The 20,726-nt window shown below is 44.6% G+C and overlaps 2 protein-coding genes across 2 annotated transcripts in view; one reads left to right on the forward strand and one right to left on the reverse strand.

Moving 5' to 3' along the window:
* The window catches only part of LOC8038899 (cytochrome P450 4c3), a 25,785-nt gene extending 22,384 nt beyond the window's left edge, over positions 1-3,401 (reverse strand). The window contains exon 1 of the mRNA XM_042292572.1: positions 3,391-3,401. Within this exon, the coding sequence (XP_042148506.1) occupies positions 3,391-3,401 (11 nt within the window). The remainder of the gene's footprint in view (positions 1-3,390) is intronic.
* Positions 3,402-3,615: 214 nt separating this feature from the next.
* Positions 3,616-9,876, forward strand: LOC115310440 (the record flags this gene model as incomplete). The annotated part of the gene is made up of 13 exons (XM_040208068.1): positions 3,616-3,660; positions 4,392-4,523; positions 4,851-4,934; positions 5,443-5,550; positions 6,470-6,586; positions 6,683-6,790; positions 6,879-6,998; positions 7,095-7,202; positions 7,291-7,410; positions 7,507-7,602; positions 9,258-9,498; positions 9,580-9,716; positions 9,802-9,876. Coding segments are annotated over 13 exons (1,491 nt in total), but the record flags the coding sequence as incomplete, so codon positions are not given.
* Positions 9,877-20,726: the final 10,850 nt, after the last annotated feature.

The following is a 20,726-nucleotide window of genomic DNA, read 5'->3' on the forward strand; positions in this document are numbered from 1 at the left end:
AGCTCGTTCACGTGGACAAGTACGATTCCAAACAAGGAAAGACTTTTCAAAATTATTTGAGAGAAAAAAAAAGTATTTTCGTTATTTCGGTAAAAATTGTCGCACTTTTTTTCATACAATCTGACTGTACCAAACACTGTTTAGTCTATGAGGAGGGGAGGGCAGATGTTTTGCCTTGCTAGTGGTTATGTTGATACATCCCATGGCTTATCAGTTAAACGGGGAAAATAAAAGTATGCACTTCTTACAAGATCAAAGTAACGTAGCTAACATGCCATCTTATTGAGATAACTTGGATAACAAAACTGCCAGCAATTTTTTATGGCGTCTGCGCAATGTGAACTGCTTTAAAACAAAGAAAGGCTGCCGCTTTTCAAAGGTGTGTCTATCAATATAATCATTTTTTTTCTTGCCCTAATGTTATCGCAGGGTACTTTAGGATGGTGGAGTTTAAGAGCTGTTACCCAGACACAGAATTACAATTAAAACTACTATGCTTTTCCAGATTTTATGTTCAATTGTGATATTACTATTTTTGTAATATAATGGAGGTGAGGAGAAAGCTGTAGGAAATATACAACGTTTATTTAAGAATCTTTGAAAAAAAACGTCAAGGTGCCGTTTCTTAAGAATGGTTAAGATACGTTTCGGTCTGGAGCAAGATTGTTTTTCCCAGCCTCTGCCGAAATGGTCGCAATACGTTGGGAACCCGCATGGCTCTTAGGGTAGCAGCCTCTGGCACCGGACACTATTCCAGCCGCAGGGCACGAGCTCTTTCGATAGAATTCGCTGTTATGCTCGCGAGTAAGATCGCTCGTGCCATCTATTGGCTTGTTTTGGCACTCATTTCTTTGGGGATTTTCGAACACTTTGGCTTTATTTGTTTTTTATTAAAATTTACATATAGATTATATAAAATGTTAGAGGTAATTGTCTCTTAACATAACCATGCAAAAACCAAAGCGCCCATAAAAAAAAAAATAACGAACGCGAGATACATGACAAGAAGTGTTAGGGTGATATTTCTACGCACGCCAGGCATCGATTCAACCGATCCGAGACAGGCCAGTTTTTCGTTCTGTCGTTGATTTGACTCACGTAATGCGTCGAGTAAGATCATGGGCCGTATTTTTGACATCAACGTCACGTTTCTCGTAAACGGTCGTGAAGGCTAGAATCACTAGATGTAAGGATTTGAAGCCCTTGTTGTTCAGTGGTCAAATGCACAAGCTACAGAAATCTAGGAGATTTCGAGACGGGTGAGAATAAATCGGTACGAATAAATGAGGTTTTTGTGATATTATTTGGATGTAGTTGTAACGTTACACTGGCCGGACAGATGCGAATAATTGTCTCAGTGTGAGCTCTATGTTTTACATTTTGTTCCTATCACGCTTTGTCATTAGGAAACTCTATGTTTTTTGGTTTTTTTTTTCAGATGATGCGTATTTTTTTATTAAAAATGCTGTTGAACACAGCAGTTATTACCACGATGTGCACCTCCACTAATAGCATACACTTTCTTTTTATAGCGCGTCGTCAGATTAGTACCGATTAAAGCCTAGGTCTGGGGGGGGGGGGGGAGGGGGAGGGAGAGGGCGCAACAAAAACAGCACAAATGTTTACTATCTTGCGGTTTGCGTCTGGGTTTTTTCTACAAGTTAGACAGAAAAAAAATGTTTTTAAGGACTGCAGTATTTCCAGGGAGGTTGTTAAACTCGCAAACATGACGACACGAGAAGCCTTACATTTTCTTAGGAAAGCATGGTTTGACATTTTCTTCTTGAAAATTTTCTCACTGCATAAGGAAGGATGCTCGCGTGTAAGACCATAAAAAACAAAAGAGGAAAACAATTACGAGCACTGGTCATTACGGCGCACCTTGCCCCCCCCCCCCCCCCCAAAAAAAAAAAAAAAAAAAAAATCTGGGAATGACAATTTACGTGCGCCTGTATGACTTTAAAAATAGCCGCAAGTGGTGGCTTATTTCGGCGTTATTGCTTCAAACTACGCGTTGTCAACGCGGGCACGCCGCGCCGACGAACCATCCCTTAAAAAACGAGGTATGAGGTCTATAACGAAGACAGCTACAACCAGGTTTATGTATGCCTTCGGGAGTTAGGATTTCTTGATTTAAACGAAAAAAAAAAGGTGATATTTTATGAACTGTATGACGCGCGCTGCAATAAGAAAAAAAAAAAACGAGCAAAACATAACATTTTTTATGGGCTCCCGTCAAATATAGTTAATGCTTGCTACATATTGACAACAACAGCAAAAATTTGTTTACGGTATGAACTTTTTTTATTTTAATGTATGAAATACCGAGTTTCGTAATAAAGCAGGACGTTATTTTGGTTCACCTCTTTTGTGATTGCTATGTTATGTGGCTTTATGACATGATTGCCTCTTCTGAGCATGACACCCTCCACGGAACCATGTCTGCTCTCAGGCGAAGGTGAAGCCTTCAAAACCACCACATGTGGGTCTCTGATACTTAACATGGCTGGGCACTTCGCTCTTTTTTTTTATGTGTGTAGCAATGCGCTTTTTGTAAACCAAACATCACAGCTGTAAAAAAAAAAAAATCTACAGGTAATTTACAAACTTACACGAAGCTAGATGCTGGCATAATAACTCCAGTTTAATAAACAAATCGTATTTTTATTTTATTGTGACTGCGTCCGCAACGGTCCGAATAAAAGTGACATTTTCCGAACGACGACGAGCTGACACTTTACGCGACAATGGTCGATGTATTATACAGCATTGTAACGAGACCGGAACAATTCATCGCATGTTAGACAGCGATGACTAAAAATAGATAACAATAGAGGCATTACTGTAAATTGATTGCAAAAATATGTATCAATAATTCATTCTTATGTCAATAATAAATACGCTATGCTTCATGTGCAATGAAATTGGATGCATTACTTCAGCACCGCTTCTTGTATTTCAGCTACATTTCTCCTGTGTTAGGTTTTCCGTAAGACTTCATGTTCCTTTGTGTCGGGTTTATATTATTTTAAAATTCTAGTAAACTAAGATTTTTTTATCGCGTTTATTTACTACATTATTGGGAATAGCAGTTCCATACAATCCGGTGAGTTAGGAAATTTCTACAGAGCATTTATTAATTTGTTTTAATATTGACAAAATAGCAGCGCAATCAATGATTGAATTTAGGCGATTAAGGGTCTTTAAAGGTACTAAGGCGCCGCCAGAGTTTGGGGCATATGGCGACCAAATCAGCGCCGTTGACCAGGTGCCAGAGCCATACATACGGGGAGAGTTTGGCAGTCTTAAGAAGTCGCCGCCAGTCTCAAAACATTGGCGGCGCAGTCTGGCAACAACACCTCGACGCCGCTCGACGCGACCAGACCCGACCTGTCCGCCATATTGTGTTATAGAAAGTGAGCTGGGAAGTGGCTTGACGCGGCGACTCCGATGGAACACGTGTGTTTTTGACTGACTTCGTCGTTGCCACGCCCAAAAATGGGGTGCTGCAGCGCTGTGGGTTGTTCAAACACAAGGAAGAAAGGTTTCACGCTCTATCGGTTCCCCCAAGGAGAACGGAACGATGCGAGGCGACGCATCTGGGAAAGGAACGTCAGGCGTGACAAGTGGAAGCCAAACACGCACTCCCGAATCTGCCAGGTAAGCCCTTAAAATCTTTATCTTCACGGGGACAGACACTCGCTTTAGTCCGGCCAGCACATATAGAAGACCCAGCGCTAACTCGTAACTGTCGCTTCAATGACTCCGTCCGAAGCGCAGGTGCGAGCAATTTGACAAGGGGCTATTGCGCAGAATCTTGTTACGTTCTTTGCACGTAACGAGATTTCTAGGTGGTCGAAAGTAATCCCCAGTCCTTCAATGATTACTGGGGCGTGCCAGATGCTTTTTGTTGCGTCGGAACGTCTACCTCCTATTTTTACGTACGAAGTTGTCGTTTCGAAGCGTGCATGCATAGCGCAGGCACCCGTGCGATGAACGCCGATTTTGCAACCACGAACTCGCGATTGCAACATTTTCAGCGTACGCAACTTGAAGTGAAACAGATTATTGTTTATATTTCATTGCCTCCAGCTGAGGCCACTCTGTAGCGATTGGAAGTGTGAGCACGAAAGTGATTTCAACTGCGTTTGTCTCGAATTTTTTGTTGCAAATTCTCTCCCGTCCAGCTTATGCTGCGAGAATAGTTCTTCGGTGTTGGATCGGTGTGTTCGACGCATAGGTAGTTCGTCACTGGCAGCAAGTTCGGTGGGGAGTTTCAGTCAACTGGAATCGACCTAACCAGTGCCCGGCCTAACACCTGTGACTTCCTATTTACTAGTGGTTACATTGCTATGTAGGTTTTGAAATTATATTAAATTATTCTTTTTTAGGTGCATTTTGACGAAGATCAATTCGAGAGAGGCCGGCAGGATGGAAAAATTTTTTTGAAGTCATCTGCCATTCCAACATTGTTCCCGCACTCAAAGCAGAAAAAAGAGCGCAAGCCACCAAAACCAAGAGAGGTAATATCCCAAACTAAGTTCTCATTCTGGTTTGTTGTCTAGGTAATATGTCATATCTTGAGCACCAGCAGCTTGTAAAAATAACCTGAAAATTATATTTATAACCTGAGGGAGGTCTATATCCTAACTATTGTGCAACTCAATACCGTTGTTTTCAACACTAATAATTGCACCAATTCCTCCTGTACTATGCTTCCTCTGCATTGGAGCCATTTGCTGTATTTTAATGCCTTGCTCTGTGAATCCATTGGGAGTGAGTATTTCTTCCACTGCAGTAATTTCAATAACCACATGACATATTTTTCCATTTGTTTAATTGTACTACAGCCATTGCCAGCCAAGAGTCATGTCCGAGCTAAAGACACAGAAGCGTCTATCTCCTTGCTGACTTGCCCTGCGGTCCCGGCTCCAGTAAGTGTTTTAATCGTAGCTGCAGGCAGTTCATCGTATTTTGAACGCTTGCAAGACACTCGTTCAAGCTAACACTCAATTATTACGTTTCTGCAGCTAACCTACAGCACGCAAGAAGATCAGCAGGACGACTGCCATCGCCAACATAGTGATCCACGCTTGCTGGGAGCTTCGTCTGCAGTGAACGGTGTTGCACAAGATACAGTGAGTGCGGAAGAAGCTTGCTCTTAGGTTTTGCGTGATCGAGCTAAAACAGTTGCTTCACTGCTGACCCATTGTCGCTCTATTGCAGGCTGTATTCAGTGGTCGTCTTCCCGGCACACCGCAGCTCGTGCTACCCAACAACAGTATGGAGATCGAAGACTCACAAGCATCCCTCTCCTCGCTGATTTGCCCCGCTGTCCCGGCTCCAGTAAGTGTTTTAATCGTAGCTGTAGGCAGTTCATCGTATTTTGAACGCTTACAAGACACTCATCCGAGCTAACACTCGATTATTAAGTTTCTTCAGCTCACCGACAGCACGCAAGAAGACCAGCAGGACGGCTGCCATCACCAAAATGGTGATCCAAGCTTGCTGGGAGCTTCGTCTGCAGTGAACGGTGTTGCAGGAGATACGGTGAGTGCGGAAGAAGCTTGCTCTTATGGCGAATTCCACTGGTCGTTTTGGAGCGCGCAAGGATCGACTTTTCTGGAGCGAGCCTATTTCACTGGGCGATCGGGATCGAGACGGACATGTTCCACTGGTCGTTTTGGATTGGCTCCCGCTCCAGATCTCGATCTGGATCCGAGAAAAGTCGCTCTGACTTTTTCGGGGGATTCAACCGGAAGCCAGCCGGGCCAGCCCAAGGCGCAAACACATGACTTCCTTTCTCGCGGAACATCTCGCCTGATCTTGCCTCAGAATTCATAACGGCCGCTTGCGTACCCTTTGGCTCGACAGCCGGTTCGCTTTCCAGGAAGGAGGAGAGAAGGTTTGGCCGCGCTACGGGCATTCCGGCAATCTTTGCTAGAAGCTCCCGAGCCATTCCTGCCGCTCGTGAGTCGAACACGTGTTAATTCCGGTTCAGACACTTGCGTTTAAGTGCGTTTGACTGTGTTGCGTCGAGAACCGAAAGAGAGTCACCGGCACATCTGTGCTTCGTATGAAGCGTGGAATCCAATTCAAGGAACGTCTTGGCACGCGATATAAGCAGCAGGGATCTCCTGGTTTCTCGCAGCCGCATCGCAGTCAAACGCAACTGTCTGAACCAGGCTTTAGCGCCGCGATTGCGAAAACGTCTTCGAAACGACCGCGGAAATGGGATTCCCGGGCAGTTGAATGACGGGAAGCCATCCGCCGATCCCGGAGCAGTGATCATGTTCCACTGGGGATCCGTAGGTGGCGAGACCCCGTTCGGATCGTGTGCTCCATTCCGGATCTGGTCAACTGATACCGGCGCGCTCCAAAACGCCCAGTGGAATTCGCCATTAGGTTTTGCGTGATCGAGCTAAAACAGTTGCTTCACTGCTGACCCATTGTTGTCGCTCCATTGCAGGCTGTATTCAGTGGTCATCTTCCCCGCACACCGCAGCTTGTGTTGCCCAACAGTATGGAGATCGAAGACGCACAAACGTTGCTCTCCTCGCTGACTTGCCCCGTGGTCCCGGCTCCAGTAAGTGTTTTAATCGTAGCTGCAGGCAGTTCATCGTATTTTGAACGCTTGCAAGACACTCTATCGAGCTAACACTCGATTATTATGTCTCTTCAGCTCACCGACAGCACACAACAAGATCAACAGGACGACTGCCATCACCAAAATGGTGATCCACGCTTGCTGGGAGCCTCGTCTGCAGTGAACGGTGTTGCACGAGATACAGTGAGTGCGGAAGAAGCTTGCTCTTAGGTTTTGCGTGATCGAGCTAAAACAGTTGCTTCACTGCTGACCAATTGTCGCTCCATTGCAGGCTGTATTCAGTGGTCATCTTCCCCGCGCACCGCAGCCCGTGCTACCCAACAATAGTATGGAGACCGAAGATGCACAAGCGTCGCTCTCCTCGCTGACTTGCCCCGCTGTCCCAGCTCCAGTAAGTGTTTTAATCGTAGCTGCAGGCAGTTCATCATATTTTGAACGCTTGCAAGACACTCATTCAAGCTAACACTCGATTATTACGTTTCTTCAGCTCACCGGCGGCACGCAAGAAGATCAACAGGACGACTGTCATCACCAATATGGCGATCCACGTTTGCTGGGAGCTTCGTCTGCAGTGAACGGTGTTGCACGAGATACGGTGAGTGCGGAAGACGCTTGCTCTTAGGTTTTGCGTGATCGAGCTAAAACAGTTGCTTCACTGCTGACCGATTGTCGCTCCATTGCAGGCTGTATTCAGTGGTCATCTTCCCCGCACACCGCAGCCCGTTTTACCCAACGACAGTATGGAAATCGAAGACGCACAGGCGTCGCTCTCCTCGCTGACTTGCCCCGTGGTCCCGGCTCCAGTAAGTGTTTTAATCGTAGCTGCAGGCAGTTGATCGTATTTTGAGCGCTTGCAAGACACTCATTCGAGCTAACACTCGGTTATTACGTCTCTTCAGCTCACCGACCCCACGCTAGAGGATCTGCTGGACGACTGCCACCTCCAAAATGATAGTCCCAACTCATTCAGCACATTCCAGGTGGGACAGTGTGAGGTAAGTTAAAATTTATATAAACATCAAGATGGCAGATGTATGTCAATTAGCACTTTAAACCACACGATGAGGTACTGTCGGACATCGCAAATCAATAAGTAGTGTCCCATAAAGTTAAAAAAAAAGTACTTTTCGGTTGTGGTTCAACTTCTCATGGCCTGGGGCAGTGTCGATCATGTCGTAGTAAGCATGGTTAATGCAGTGACGTGATTGCTGCGCCGACGTGCCTACCCTGCTACATTTTGCCAGAATGTGCGGAATCTGTGCCAACCTTGTGCCACAACAACTTTTCACTTTAATAATACTACCAATATAATAAATGAGGCACCGCTACACAACCGTATTGTTACGGTGGGCTTATGCGAATTTACAAATCTTTCGATTGTCGCCTCAAATTACATGATACCTCTGTATGAAACATTGACAGTTCCTGGAACTTTTAAAACATTTCTTATGCTCGTCTGTTCTGGCTGGATACAGCTAGCATCGTTGAGTGCTCTTGTCATCGTGTACTGCAGTGAAGTGACAACAGTGTTTTAAGCGTCGCAATTTTGCGTATCTTGCTTCGCCAAAGTGCACCCGTGTGCTGAGGGGAAAATGCTCCTCCCGAGCGAGACGCTATACACCGTTTCTGAATAAAAATGACTAGTAAATATGGTTAACTGCACTAATTTAACAATATTTTTTTTCCACATTTACATATTCGAGATGCATCAAGGATGCTTGACTATTGTGAGAACTCTTTTATGAACTGCTTTTTATGTTTATTTTTTATGTCAACTGTCATTTAGTTGTTACCTTATATGGGTTCCATCCGTTCGATGGCACAGTAAATATACAGTATATTGAAACTAAATTAGTTGAAGCAGTAAGTGCAAGAATAACTTAAACAAAATTTGCATCTTTTTTAAAAGCTTTGTTTTCTATCTTATTTAAGAACAGCAGTTTTATTACAACATATAGAACTCAAAGAAAGCATTAATTTGGGTGCACGAAATGATTACATTCTAACATTATTTCAGTGGGATATACTATTTGGTTTGATTTCATACCTAAACGCCATGCAGAGCAGTCCATACTGCATTCGTCAATCACCATCTTGTTACCGTACCTTGTGATTCTACGCTCAATTAAACGGCTAGACAGGGAATTAAACCTGCCATGCTGCTGATGCAATGAAAAGGTTGCGGAGAAGCAGGAAGGCAAAGTAGACAAATCCATAAATCTTAACATGATATTCGACTTGGAATGAATGAAAATATGCTCCAGGAGCACTTTTTGCGGCTCCAAAACTGACTTTTGACTAGTCCAAGAGGTACTCCAAAATTACTCAGACCAATCACATCACTATTAATGTATTATGAGGGTTACAGAGAACCATGCACTAGCTGGCGGAGCGTTTGGCAACTTTTCTACTTGACCTTCCCTTTGATTGCTCGACATTCAGGTGGACGATGTGTGAGGCAATGTTTAGAGCCCATATTTTTTTGTGCACTCATACCCACCATGAAAAGCCAACCATGCACCCAAGCGTCACAGGGTAGTACTTACGAGGCATTTTAATAGTGTTTGCCTATATATGCTACTAAAGTTGTTATATTTTTGCTGCAACCAACGATTCAGTTACAATAATCTAGCACTTTCATATGTTGCAGGAAGTGACCCAGCTGAAGCAGAGGGTGGCAGAACTAGACCAGAAGGTAGCAGAGCACAAGAGGAAGGTTAACAACTTGCAGAAGCGGAACAATGTACTTCTCCGAGAAAAGAAAAATACTGCTGAAGGCCTACAGACTGTCTTTACAGAAGACCAGATACGTGCTCTGGGTAGAAAATCCAACTGCGGAAGCCCATGGTCATCTGCTACAATAAAGAAGTCACTGCAGCTGCACTTCGCCTGTGGGTCGACGGGTTACAATCTTCTTCTGTCACAAGGACAACCCCTTCCAGCAGAACGCACTTTGCGAGGTCATATTCAAGGTATTAAGTTTGAGCCTGGAGTTCTCTGCGAAGTATTTGACCTCATGAAATGCAAGGTGGCTGCCTTTAAGCCCCAGGAGAGAAAATGTGTCCTGATGCTAGATGAGATGCAGCTCCAGGACAAGCTGGAGTACGATGCGAGTAATCAGAGTATTTGTGGCTCAACAACATTGGGAAATGGAGAAGCAGAATCTCGTGCTCCAAAGTGCACTACTCTTTCAGAAACTCAAGCAGCGTCTTGTTCTCAAAATTCTGCTCCAACTAACCAAGTACCTTGTGCCAAGAAGCCTGCTCTAGTTTTGGCCACTCACTGTTTAGTGTTCATGATTGGAGGTGTGTCCACCCGGTGGAAGCAGGTCGTGGCTTACCACTTTACTGGTGCTTCATTCAGCGGAAGCGTATGTGCGAACATCTTAAAGGACATTGTTAGACGGTGTTCAGAGATAGGATTAGACGTCATTGCTGTGACGAGCGACATGGGGGCAGGAAACAGGGCCATGTGGAAAGATTTGAATATAATTGCAGGCAAGCACTCCCAGGTTTCTTGCAGTATGCCCCACCCAGACAATCCCTCAAAGGTCATTCATTTCCTTGCCGACGTTCCACATATTATCAAAAATCTGAGAAACCACCTCTGCCGCCTTCAGAAAATTGTTCTCCCTCAAGATGTTGTGGATAAGTTCAACCTGCCATCAGATGTGGTCCACCTGTGGCCCGTGAAGGAGCTGATGTCCCACGAAAGAGGAAAAGCATTCAAGCTCGCACCCCACCTCACAGATACCCACTTGTCACAGGGTCACTTCGACAAGATGAAGGTGTGCTATGCAGTTGACTTGATGAGTCATAAGACGGCATGTGCCATCGAAGAACTGGTAAAGGAACATGTAATCAGTTCCCAAGCACTGTCGACGGCATGGTTTTTTAGGACCGTCAACAAATGGTTCGACCTGATGTGCAGCAGACACCCCGGCATAGCATTCAGCTTGGCCAAGCCCGAAAAACATGATGAGGCTGTCGCATTTTTGGAATTCTTTATGGACATGTTCCAGAGAGTGAAGATTGGAGATGGTGTGTGGAAGCCGGTGCAGACAGGCGTGCTGCTCAGCACGAGCAGTATCTTGGCCCTACAAAACACCCTTCTGCATGAAGATAACTATACATTTGTACTGACTAGCCGCTTTACACAAGACAGCTTAGAAAATTTGTTCTCTGTGGTAAGGGGAAAGAATCCCATTCCAACCCCATATCAGTGCAAGGTTGCCCTTCGGATTATCAGCGTGTCTCAATACTTGAAGGCACCAGCACACAGCAGTTACTCCATCGACGACGGAGCATTCTTCCTGGCAGACTACAGATCTTCCGTTCCTCAAGAGGTGCAGGAGGTGGTGGCAGGCACGGGGAAAGCTGACCCAGATGAGGATCTTGTGATGCCGAGCACTGAGGAGAGTGCATTTGTTTACATGTCAGGCTACCTCGCAGCGTCAGTCCTGAAAAACAATGTCACTTGTTCAGATTGCAGAAGTGCTACAGTAGACCCCGGAAACAATGATAAAGCAGTGGGTTTCACGCTGTCGAAGTGTTTCAAGGAAGATGCCTTGACTGTACCTAGTAAGAAACTTGTTTCTCTTTACCATGTCTGCGAGACAGTGTTCCGCCGGAATGAAGATGTGCTTCACGAACCGAGAGGCTGCACTGACAACCTTGTAGAAAAAATCACAAAAGCAGCTGCAGCTGTTCACTTCCCGGACTGTCATCCGATCAAGAGGCATTTGATTAGAAGATTTGTCGTGATGCGGATCCGAATTTTTCTTAAGGAGCTGAGCAGGAGCCAGCATCAAAAACAAAAGAAGGCCTTAGAGGCAAGGAAGTTTGCGAGTGCGTCAACTGCTAGGAAGTAGATCTGTTTGTCCTCGTGCCTTTTTGTAACGATGTAGATGGGAACTTTTTTTTATGAAAGATTGTGGGGAAAATTAGAAGTGCACTGCCATGTGCCTATGTTAGAATCAACATTTTACTATTTCCTTCTGTTTTTTTTTTTTTTTATTCTACAGATTTTTTCTTATTCTGCTGAGCCACACCTTTACCTTTAAGGAGGCTGAAAGGCTGGCTTGAATATGCCAAGTAGCGCTTTGTATCATTTTAAATGTTCAGATTATTTTGATTTCCCATTTTTGATGTCATGTTTTGTCATTTTTACTTGTGTTGTTTATTGCTGTGTATTATACTTGTTTGCTGGCCTGTATATTAAATAGATGTAGTAGAGATGCGACTGCAGAAGTTCCTTTATATATCCATGTGAAGTGCACAGTGCTCATGATTAAAATGCTCACATTCTCATGGTGCTCATGACCAAAATTGTGGGGGGGCTGTACTTTTGCTAACTTTTCTATTTTCCACTCAAATGATACATGATGTATTTTGCCACAGTACACCATTCAGGATTGTATTAAAGGGCAACCCGCTATTTGGACAGAACATGTTAGCGAGGAGTGGCATGTTGGTAGTCGGGCATTCCGGTAATTAAACAGAATCAGCTGGCGCTTTCGGGAGCCGTTATGAGCTGGCTAAAAGAGGCAGTGATAAAGCGTGACTTTAAAAATCCATGGTCCTAGAGCAGTGGTTCTCAACCATTGATGCTTCGCGGACCCCTTGAAGATCGGCGGAGATGGAAAACTCCGCTCGCGGTAAGGGGACGGGCAAGGTGTAGGTTAATTATGATAGTGATTTAATAAATTGGTATAAATAAGGGCTAGTGGGAAGTAGTCTTCTCTTACTGACATATAGACGAGAAAACTGACCCGAAAATTGCAACATTTCTTCTCAATCTGAAAAAAAACTTTTATTGCCGGGCTTAACTGATGAGGCTGGGCTTCGCGGACCCCTAGAATGCCTTCCCGGACCCTTATTTGAGAACCACTGTCCTAGAACTTTTGATGACATCGCACCCTATAAACGATCAAGCGGCCGTGGGATACTTTTAATCGAGACGCCCCTGCTGGTGTTGGTGGAGACTCGCAATTAAAGCCTCGCGAACCGCGAGCTCGGAAGTTCGCAGATTTCTACTGCAAGTTGCATTATTAAAAACCGTGGAAATTGAACGGTTTCGTCAATGACACAGGATTCGTTGTGTTCACAGATTTTGTATAGTTAAACTTGTAGAGCGATTTTCCAACTTTTATTTTTAGTTTTCGGCTGCCTGTATTTAAGCTCGATGAATTTTTAAAGCGACAATTTTCAATGGAACGGCACGATATGCGTAAAACAAACTCGATCCTAGCTCGTGTACAAGCCGGGACAAAAAGAAAACAAACTTAAACGACGCCCGCCGCTCGCGTAAATGAACAGCCAAAAAGAAAACAGGCAAACGACGCCCACCGCTTGCGTGCACGATCAGTGAAAAAGAGACCCTGAGTTTCGATTCTAAAATTGCCTGCCCGTCACACATCAGCGAATCACCGTATTCAGTAAAAACTCTCATCGAAAACGTAATTTTCTAGTCCCATTTTAAATTTTATGCTAGGATCTGACAAGTAAAAGACGTATTTGAGGTAAGCTTCTAGTTAATTGTCCATGGCACATCAGAGTATGCATTAAACGGTGGTCACCGGCCGCGTTCGCGATCGCACTCGGAGATCTCGAACGCCGGGATGTTAATGTTAAAAAGACTCTGACCGTTAGCAGACGTTGGACAGGGTGCTAAGCTTCCCTCATAATGTCAAACAATTCACAGAATCTTTTGAATGGACAATATACAGCACGACTCTTAGTTTTCTTCGCGTACACCGCGCACTACCTGCGTGCAAACCAGCGCGCGCCCCTTCCAAAATAACACAATATGGCGGACGCTTCTCCGGCGGAGAGTCGGCTAGATCTGGCGGGGAGTCAGCCGCGTCAGTCGGCCAAACTCTCCCCGTATGTATGGCTCTGCCAGGTGCTAACATGCAGCGCCAGCACCCCAGAGTATCACGGCGCCTGATACCCGCAATGGGAGGTGACTTCGGCTCGTAGCGCCGTCTGCCAAGAAGTGCACAAACCATCCTTCACGATAGAGTTTAGTTCAGTCCCTAGGTACCAGATGCCGCCACATCTACCCTTTCTTCGGCCGTCCTCCAACGCGCTGTTTTTAAATATACAAAATATACAATATAGTGGCATCGAAAATATGACGGAAATAATCCCTCGAGGAGGGGAACAAGAGGGTCAAAGGACAAACGCAAATCTCAAAACACAGTTAGGTTACTGGTGCGCGACCGAAAAAATCCGCCTGGTCCGGGTATCGAACACGGGACCTCCCCATTTCCAGTGTAGCGCTCTACCAACTGAGCTAACCAGAGGTTAGACGTCAGTAGAGCGAACAGGTTTTATCAGCTGCCACCAGTCTAACACCAAAAAGGGTGAAACGCTTGCATTTGAAGGTTATGATTATATTGCGATTAAATGCAGATGTTCAAGCGGAACAAGAGGGACATTTGTCCCTCTCGTTTCCCTTCTCCGGGGATTATTTTCGTCATGCTTGTCCAGCTCGTTGCACCTTCCAGCTCGTTGCACCTTTGCATTCAATTGCATTATAATCGAAAATATTGCGGGGTACTACAGATATTCACGTTCAAGCAGCAAATGGATGGTGCTAAAATGCTTAAAAATTGTGGCAATGTGTGTTTCAGCGCCGTATAACCATGGCGTTATGACTGCAAGTTGGCATAGTAGAATCTGATTCACATAAAAATGTTACGACAAAAAAAATATAAAAAAACGGGGTCCCTTAGCTGGTCAACGAAACATAAAAGACCAGCGGAGTGCTTGGCCTCGCTAGAGTAAGTGCATATGCCAGGAGTGGCCAAACCACGGCTCGCGAGCCGCATGCGGCTCTTTGCTGGTCCAAGTGCGGCTCGCGGATCCCTCGTAAATGGATCCCCCCCCCCCCCCCCCCCCCGCCCGCCCCTTTCCGCGTTTCCCCAGGAAAAAAAGAAGGGATTTCCGGCAGAATAAAGGACGGTTGGCGGTTTGGCTACTTTATTACGTATTACTTTATTACGTATGAGTGCACAAGGCTGTACTGGTCATACAGCCTTGTGCACTCATACGTACAGTCAGACTCTGAACAAAATTTAAAATTGCCCCCCCCCCCCCCCCCCTCTTGCGGCTCTTAGAAGTTTCGTGGTTTCGTTTGCGGCTCTTAGGCCGGGTCAGCCTGGCCACCCCTGGCATATGCTATTCTTAAGGAGCATTTACGGTTGGTCTATCGTATACAGCTAGCATATGAAGGTACTATTGCGTAGAGTAGCCATATTGCTCCGCCTTTTAATTACATGAGGCACCTCTTGAGTCACAGTATGAGCGCGAGGTCACGCGCTCCGCTGGTTCGTTTTGTTTCGTTCAGCACTGTACACTGCGACCGATGCGACTGTAACCCAAGTTTTGTTCAAACGAAAGTAGTGGGGAAATTCAAAACAAAATTAGAGAGCGAAATTTATTAAGCTTTTATTGATAGAACACACGGGAGTGATGTCTCAATTAGCGCTGCTTTTGTAGCGCTTTTTTTTTGTTGTAAGAAGCACATATATTTCACCAAAGCCTCAGACATCCATTATAGTGTTATCTGGCATTCTTACTTTGTGCTTTTATCTGGATGCATTTCCTTTGCGCATGTGCAGTTTGCGATGACATGTATACCGTGTTGTCTCTCACGCTGTGTCCCTGTTTTTTTCGGAGTAAAACTTCAGTATTCATAAAAAAAAAAGCCAGGTATGAGGTCTATTGGAGTGTGTTCTGAATTCAACGTGTTTAAATAATGGTTTAAGCTTTTGTTGCCGTCGTTTTCTAAATATGGAACGGGTGATTCTTGGTGTGAGATCGCAAACGGGTACCTAAAATATTAAGATATGTTTATTCTTCGGTTACTAAGCTTCACGAAATTCATCAAAAAAACGTTTACGGAAGAGTATGCTTCAGTGACGAAACCGGATGTAGCTTTATTAACGGTTGTTAAGTTATTCCTGCATTTAAGGCATTAAGAAGCAGTGCTGATACTTTCATCTCAAAAAGTGAACTGGCCATATATAGTAAGACTAAAAGGGAATTAACAAAGAGTACACGCCGTGTTTCTCTGACGAAGAATAAAAATATGCAATGGTTGGTGTAAATGTTTAAGGACCAATGCATTAATTTTAATAATCATTATTCTAAACACAACCCGATGAATTATAATAAAACTTCAGAGTCATCTTTATAGCTATAAAACGTCTTATTAAGTTTACTCTAGTTACTCATGATTTTTTTAACACTCTCATACTTATTGTCAGAGATAACAGGATACTATCTTCCCCAAATCCGCCTCATAATTATAGAATACTTACGAAGTATGTGTGTTTTTTTCTTAAACATTCTGCTTTTTTATACATCTTCTCACGCACAAGATACCTCACCAGAACAAAACTCGTTGGCACCCTCCCCGAAGCTCAACTTAGTTTTCGGAGACTCGAATCACTCACAAATGCTGGATTAACCTGACTATCACAAAGATCGCACAGGTGATATCGAACCAGGTGTCAAATGTTCGCGAAAACAGCTATTGTTCATTCCATACACAAAAAAGGTAAGTGGAAAGCAACTGCGCGCTTGGTGCTGCGTTTCAACAAAAATTAAGTGACGAAATCAGCCCCAGGCAACCAATCAGAGAGAAGGAACGATGTACGAAGCAACCTATCGTCGTAGGGCACCTCTTTTGTAGGGTGCTTCCAATGTGCCTCGCTCTGCTCGTGTCATTGACCCTGGGGGCCGTATACCTTTCGCCGTCTTCCATGGTGTGGTGGAACGGAGTATAAGTACAGCGTCCTACACCGCGCGATAGCAAGCAACGCCAGCCATATTGGAGTGCAACAGATTGCGGCTGCGGGATTTCTCAGTAAAAAGCCCTCGTTTCGCAGAACCACCTCTTTTTATACACCATGCTATCATCGCGGATAGTTGTCATACCAAATAAATTATACAGACAATCTCTGCTGTCAAAAGTGAGCCTAAAAATTCTTTTTTTTTTTCTGTTTCCAAAGTATTAATGGGATCACTTTCATGACATTTTTATCGCACGCAAAACCAACAGAACCAAATAACTAAATCAAACAACTAAAAAAAATCAAAGTATAGTCGCCCGCAATACACCCTATCGTAGAATTTCCCCGAAAACATGAACAAAAACAAACCTATGTTCTAGTACTCAGAATAACTTACGCATTCTCATATCGACAACTTGATGGTTGATCACGGCCGCAGCACCCACGGGGCTCCAAACCGACGTCGCGTCTCCGGGTAAGGGGTAGACTCTTCGGCAACGTAGACTGGTCGCTACGCACGATAAGTACTTGAATATTGCCCACACAAAAGCTGCCACCGTGCCCCACATCGCGATTGTCCTTATGAAATATAGGGTCAGGGACCACATCTTGAACCTTAGAGGGTTTCTTTTCCACCTTTCCAAAGTGCGTTGATGTATACTGCAGAGCCCGCGTCGCAAGAAGCGTCGGAGCTCAGGGCGGTAGGGGCAGCTATTGTTACAGCTGAATTGACTTCTCCGTGCGTTTGTTCAGCCGTGCGGTAAGCGAACTTGGAGCCCTCGCTTCGCGGTATCTGTAGCAGCTAGGCCCGTGTTGTGTACCGCTACACCGGACGGCTAGAAGTGCTTTGGCTTATCAATGAGGACCGCTTGAGTTGCTTAGAGCGTCGGGTTCGGCTCCGATATGGCTCGCAGTGGCCTCTAGATGCAGTGTTTATCACTTACAGCGCACCCGCGCTTGGGGTATAGTTGGATGTCTCTCGCTGACTCTAAAGCATGGCGGGGTGCGCGGATTGCATCGTGAACAGGGATATCCGGCACACTTTTATTGGCCGTAAAAGCGGCCCTTTCGTTGTTTTGCGCTGATGTCAGAAACAAAACACAACTGTTATGGCATATTCTGGTTTGTGCGATGCAGCTAAGAGACTACTCGTCCACGGTATTGCGAAGAGAGCCTCGGTAATCGCCTTTCTGCGCCAGCAAACTTTCTTTAAGCTGAGCCGTATTTCTCCCATTCCGCCATTAATGACAGTATTTCCTGCTATTGGACGAACTCACTGAGAGTGTGCTTCACTGCTTCTTTGAGCGTCCGTGTTTGAGATAAAGAACCGACCCTACACGGTGCTAATAGAATGACGCTCATAGTGTCTTAGCGAGATTTCTTGCATGTTGAATTAAAATCGCATCCAACACACATACGAAAAGTTCGAATGACAACATTTTAGTATATAAATACTTGTCCGTTTAATTTACTTAAGACCACTCACAGAGCCAATCGCTGTTGTTTTTAGAACTACCACAAACAATAAAGAGACAAAAAAAAACAAAAAAACTTAGGGCCTGAAGAAGGGATATCTGCCAGGAAACTGTGCACGATGTTTACGTGCTTAGAATGTCAGCTGGACTCACTTTTAAAGGCTCTTTATCAATTTATTTTAACGCGACAGCGTTAAGGAGTTCGTGTTACAGAAAAGCCGGCGTCGGTGGGGTTGGCATTGTGACCGGGAAACCCTGATTGGTCTTTAGGTTCATCACGTCACAGCTACATGACCTTGCGCGGGAATTTCAAACAACGCACAACGTTAAAACGGAGGTTCGGGCGATTTGGTTGTTCATGACTGACAAGGAAACAGCGCACCCTCAAAACAAGCACTCTAAGCTTTCATGCACACAAAAGAAAGAACCACTTACACAGCGCTGTGTCAGTGGTTCTTTCTTTTGTGTGCATGAAAGCTTAGAGTGCTTGTTTTGAGGGTGCGCTGTTTCCTTGTCAGTCATTAACGCACAACGCTCATGTGAAACGTTGCGTCGCGCGTGGAATGAGGGTGATTAAAAAACATGACGTGTATTGCGACTTAAACGTCGCCGCTTGTCTGATATGATTTCACTTTATAGAGTAATTCATTTGTCATAAAGAAAAATGTGAAGAATTTAAGGCAGAATTCGAACCCCCGTCCCTTCGGTCGCGAGCCAGACAAGCTGTTGACTAGGCCACGCAAAGAACACTTGGACGGCCTGCGAACGAGCGGGAGTTTGTGTTTTTTTATGTTTCGCTATCGCGTCCGACTACTAAAGGCGAAGCTTGAGCGTCCTCCTGTGATTTTTATCATCTGCTACTAACTTAGTGGTGGATGCCTTTTGAAGCTTCTGGACAAATTTATCGCAAGTGCGCATACGTCGTGTAGTCCGTTGTCATGGGGCAATAAGAAAAGTGGGCGGAGGGACGGAGATGTTTGTAGAAGATCAATGTTTTAATCACCCCCTGGCAGCTCGTATTGCAAAACGCGGCCCATAAACCACGTGACCCCCAATAGATTAGTTCGAAGCACTCTGCAGCCCAGGCACACTGCGGCGCTGCGGCGTTCTCATTGTTTTTGCTTTCCGCACGCTCAGTTTGCTGCGTCTCAAAGTCTAACAGACTCTTTGAACCTCGCGTCTCCACGCCCACCACAGAGGATGACACCCGCGAATAAGACATCCACGGAGCACGCGCTTACCGCGCACGAAAGAAGAATGCGCGATATAGCCGTTGACACGGAGCTTTCGATGGGGCGCTCCCACGTCCTAAAAAACGAGTGCGTGTGGCACTACAGCAAGTGCTGGAACCTGCCTTTGCCGGTTCTCCACACTCCGACCCAAACCGCCGACAGAGAGCCAGCAATCCCGCTCCCAGCTCCAGCTGCCGCTCTACGCGGATGGAGATATAGCAAGCACGACGCCGCTCGAGGACCCCAGTAAAACCACGTCCAGCGATTTCGGCAAACCTGACACGGATATCATTTGCACCATCCAGCTTCCACATGTGGGCCCAGTTTCTTTGGGCTACCGCATCCTAGTCTGTGTTACCACTTCCTTTGACACGCTAGTGTAGCAAAGGGGTGATTTTTTTAAAATAAAGATTAGCAAACTAATTTAATAATGCGTTGGCATTAGTGCCTTGAGACCTTAGACTGGTTGGAGCACACGAATTCAAAGTTGGCAACGTCGCCCCGGGATGGCGCCACAGTCCCAGGTGACACTAAAGAAAAACTAAGCAGCAGAAGTCGCAATGTTCCCCGGGATATGTTAGATGATAGTAATTCAATATCAGTACCAGCAATTAAATTTTCGGCTGCGTATATTTTGTATTCCCCGACTTTACAAAGTTTCTTTTTTCACTGAATCCTACAGGCTGCATTTACGAAATTGCTAATTTCTTTTTTTCTTGAGAAAATATCGTACTCTTCCCGAGGACTATAATTGCCTGTGTATTATAAAACGCAAATAAATTAGAATTTTGATATTTCCTTGAAAACATTTTATTACATGGACCTTTCTTGTGTTGACGTGAGTAGGAGTAGCCGTAAAGTCATGATTCACAGCTGCATTTTCCAATGCATTGCATCAAAACGTCTTTAATTTTGTTAACAATATATTTTGCAGGTTGTGCCAATTAATATTTTCCTTCATTATACCTTCACAAGCTTTTAAAAGATAAAACGTTAATTCAAAAACGAAACACTTTTTTTTTTTAATAAAGCGTGATTTCGCATCAGCATATCCACACAACGAGCCATCTCGCACGGATTTAGAATAACGTTTCTGCTGGAAGATTTGCAGTTAAGAACACAGCGAATATATAACAAGTTAATCAATTACGCATATGTGAACCATTACTTATATGCTATTTTTTGCCCTAGATAAATTCATTGTTTCATATCCCAAACTTTCTTGTACATTAACGCCTTCTGGCCTTGCCTCTGCTGGGTGCACTAAAAAGAGAAGTTAAACGAAGCAGCAGAACTCGCAATGTTTCCTGAGGATATTTTAAATGATAGTTTTAAAATATGGAAAGCAAGAATTAAACTTTAGGGCACATGTAGTTTTTGTTCCACTGTTCGAGAGAAAAATGACTTACATTGAATATTATGCGCCACATTCACAGCATTAAAAATGTGTGCTTTTCTTGAAAAAGATGGCAATGTTCCCGAGAACTGTAATTGTCTGGGTATCACAGAAGGCAAATCAAACATTTTTTTTTATATACTTCCTCGAGAACGTCTTATTCCGCGGACGTTTCTTGTATTGACCTGCGTAGGAACCGTCCTAAAGTCATCCC

The sequence above is a fragment of the Ixodes scapularis genome, unplaced genomic scaffold, assembly GCF_016920785.2.
Source record: "Ixodes scapularis isolate PalLabHiFi unplaced genomic scaffold, ASM1692078v2 PGA_scaffold3__209_contigs__length_174095766, whole genome shotgun sequence".
In the NCBI taxonomy this organism is placed as follows: domain Eukaryota; kingdom Metazoa; phylum Arthropoda; class Arachnida; order Ixodida; family Ixodidae; genus Ixodes; species Ixodes scapularis.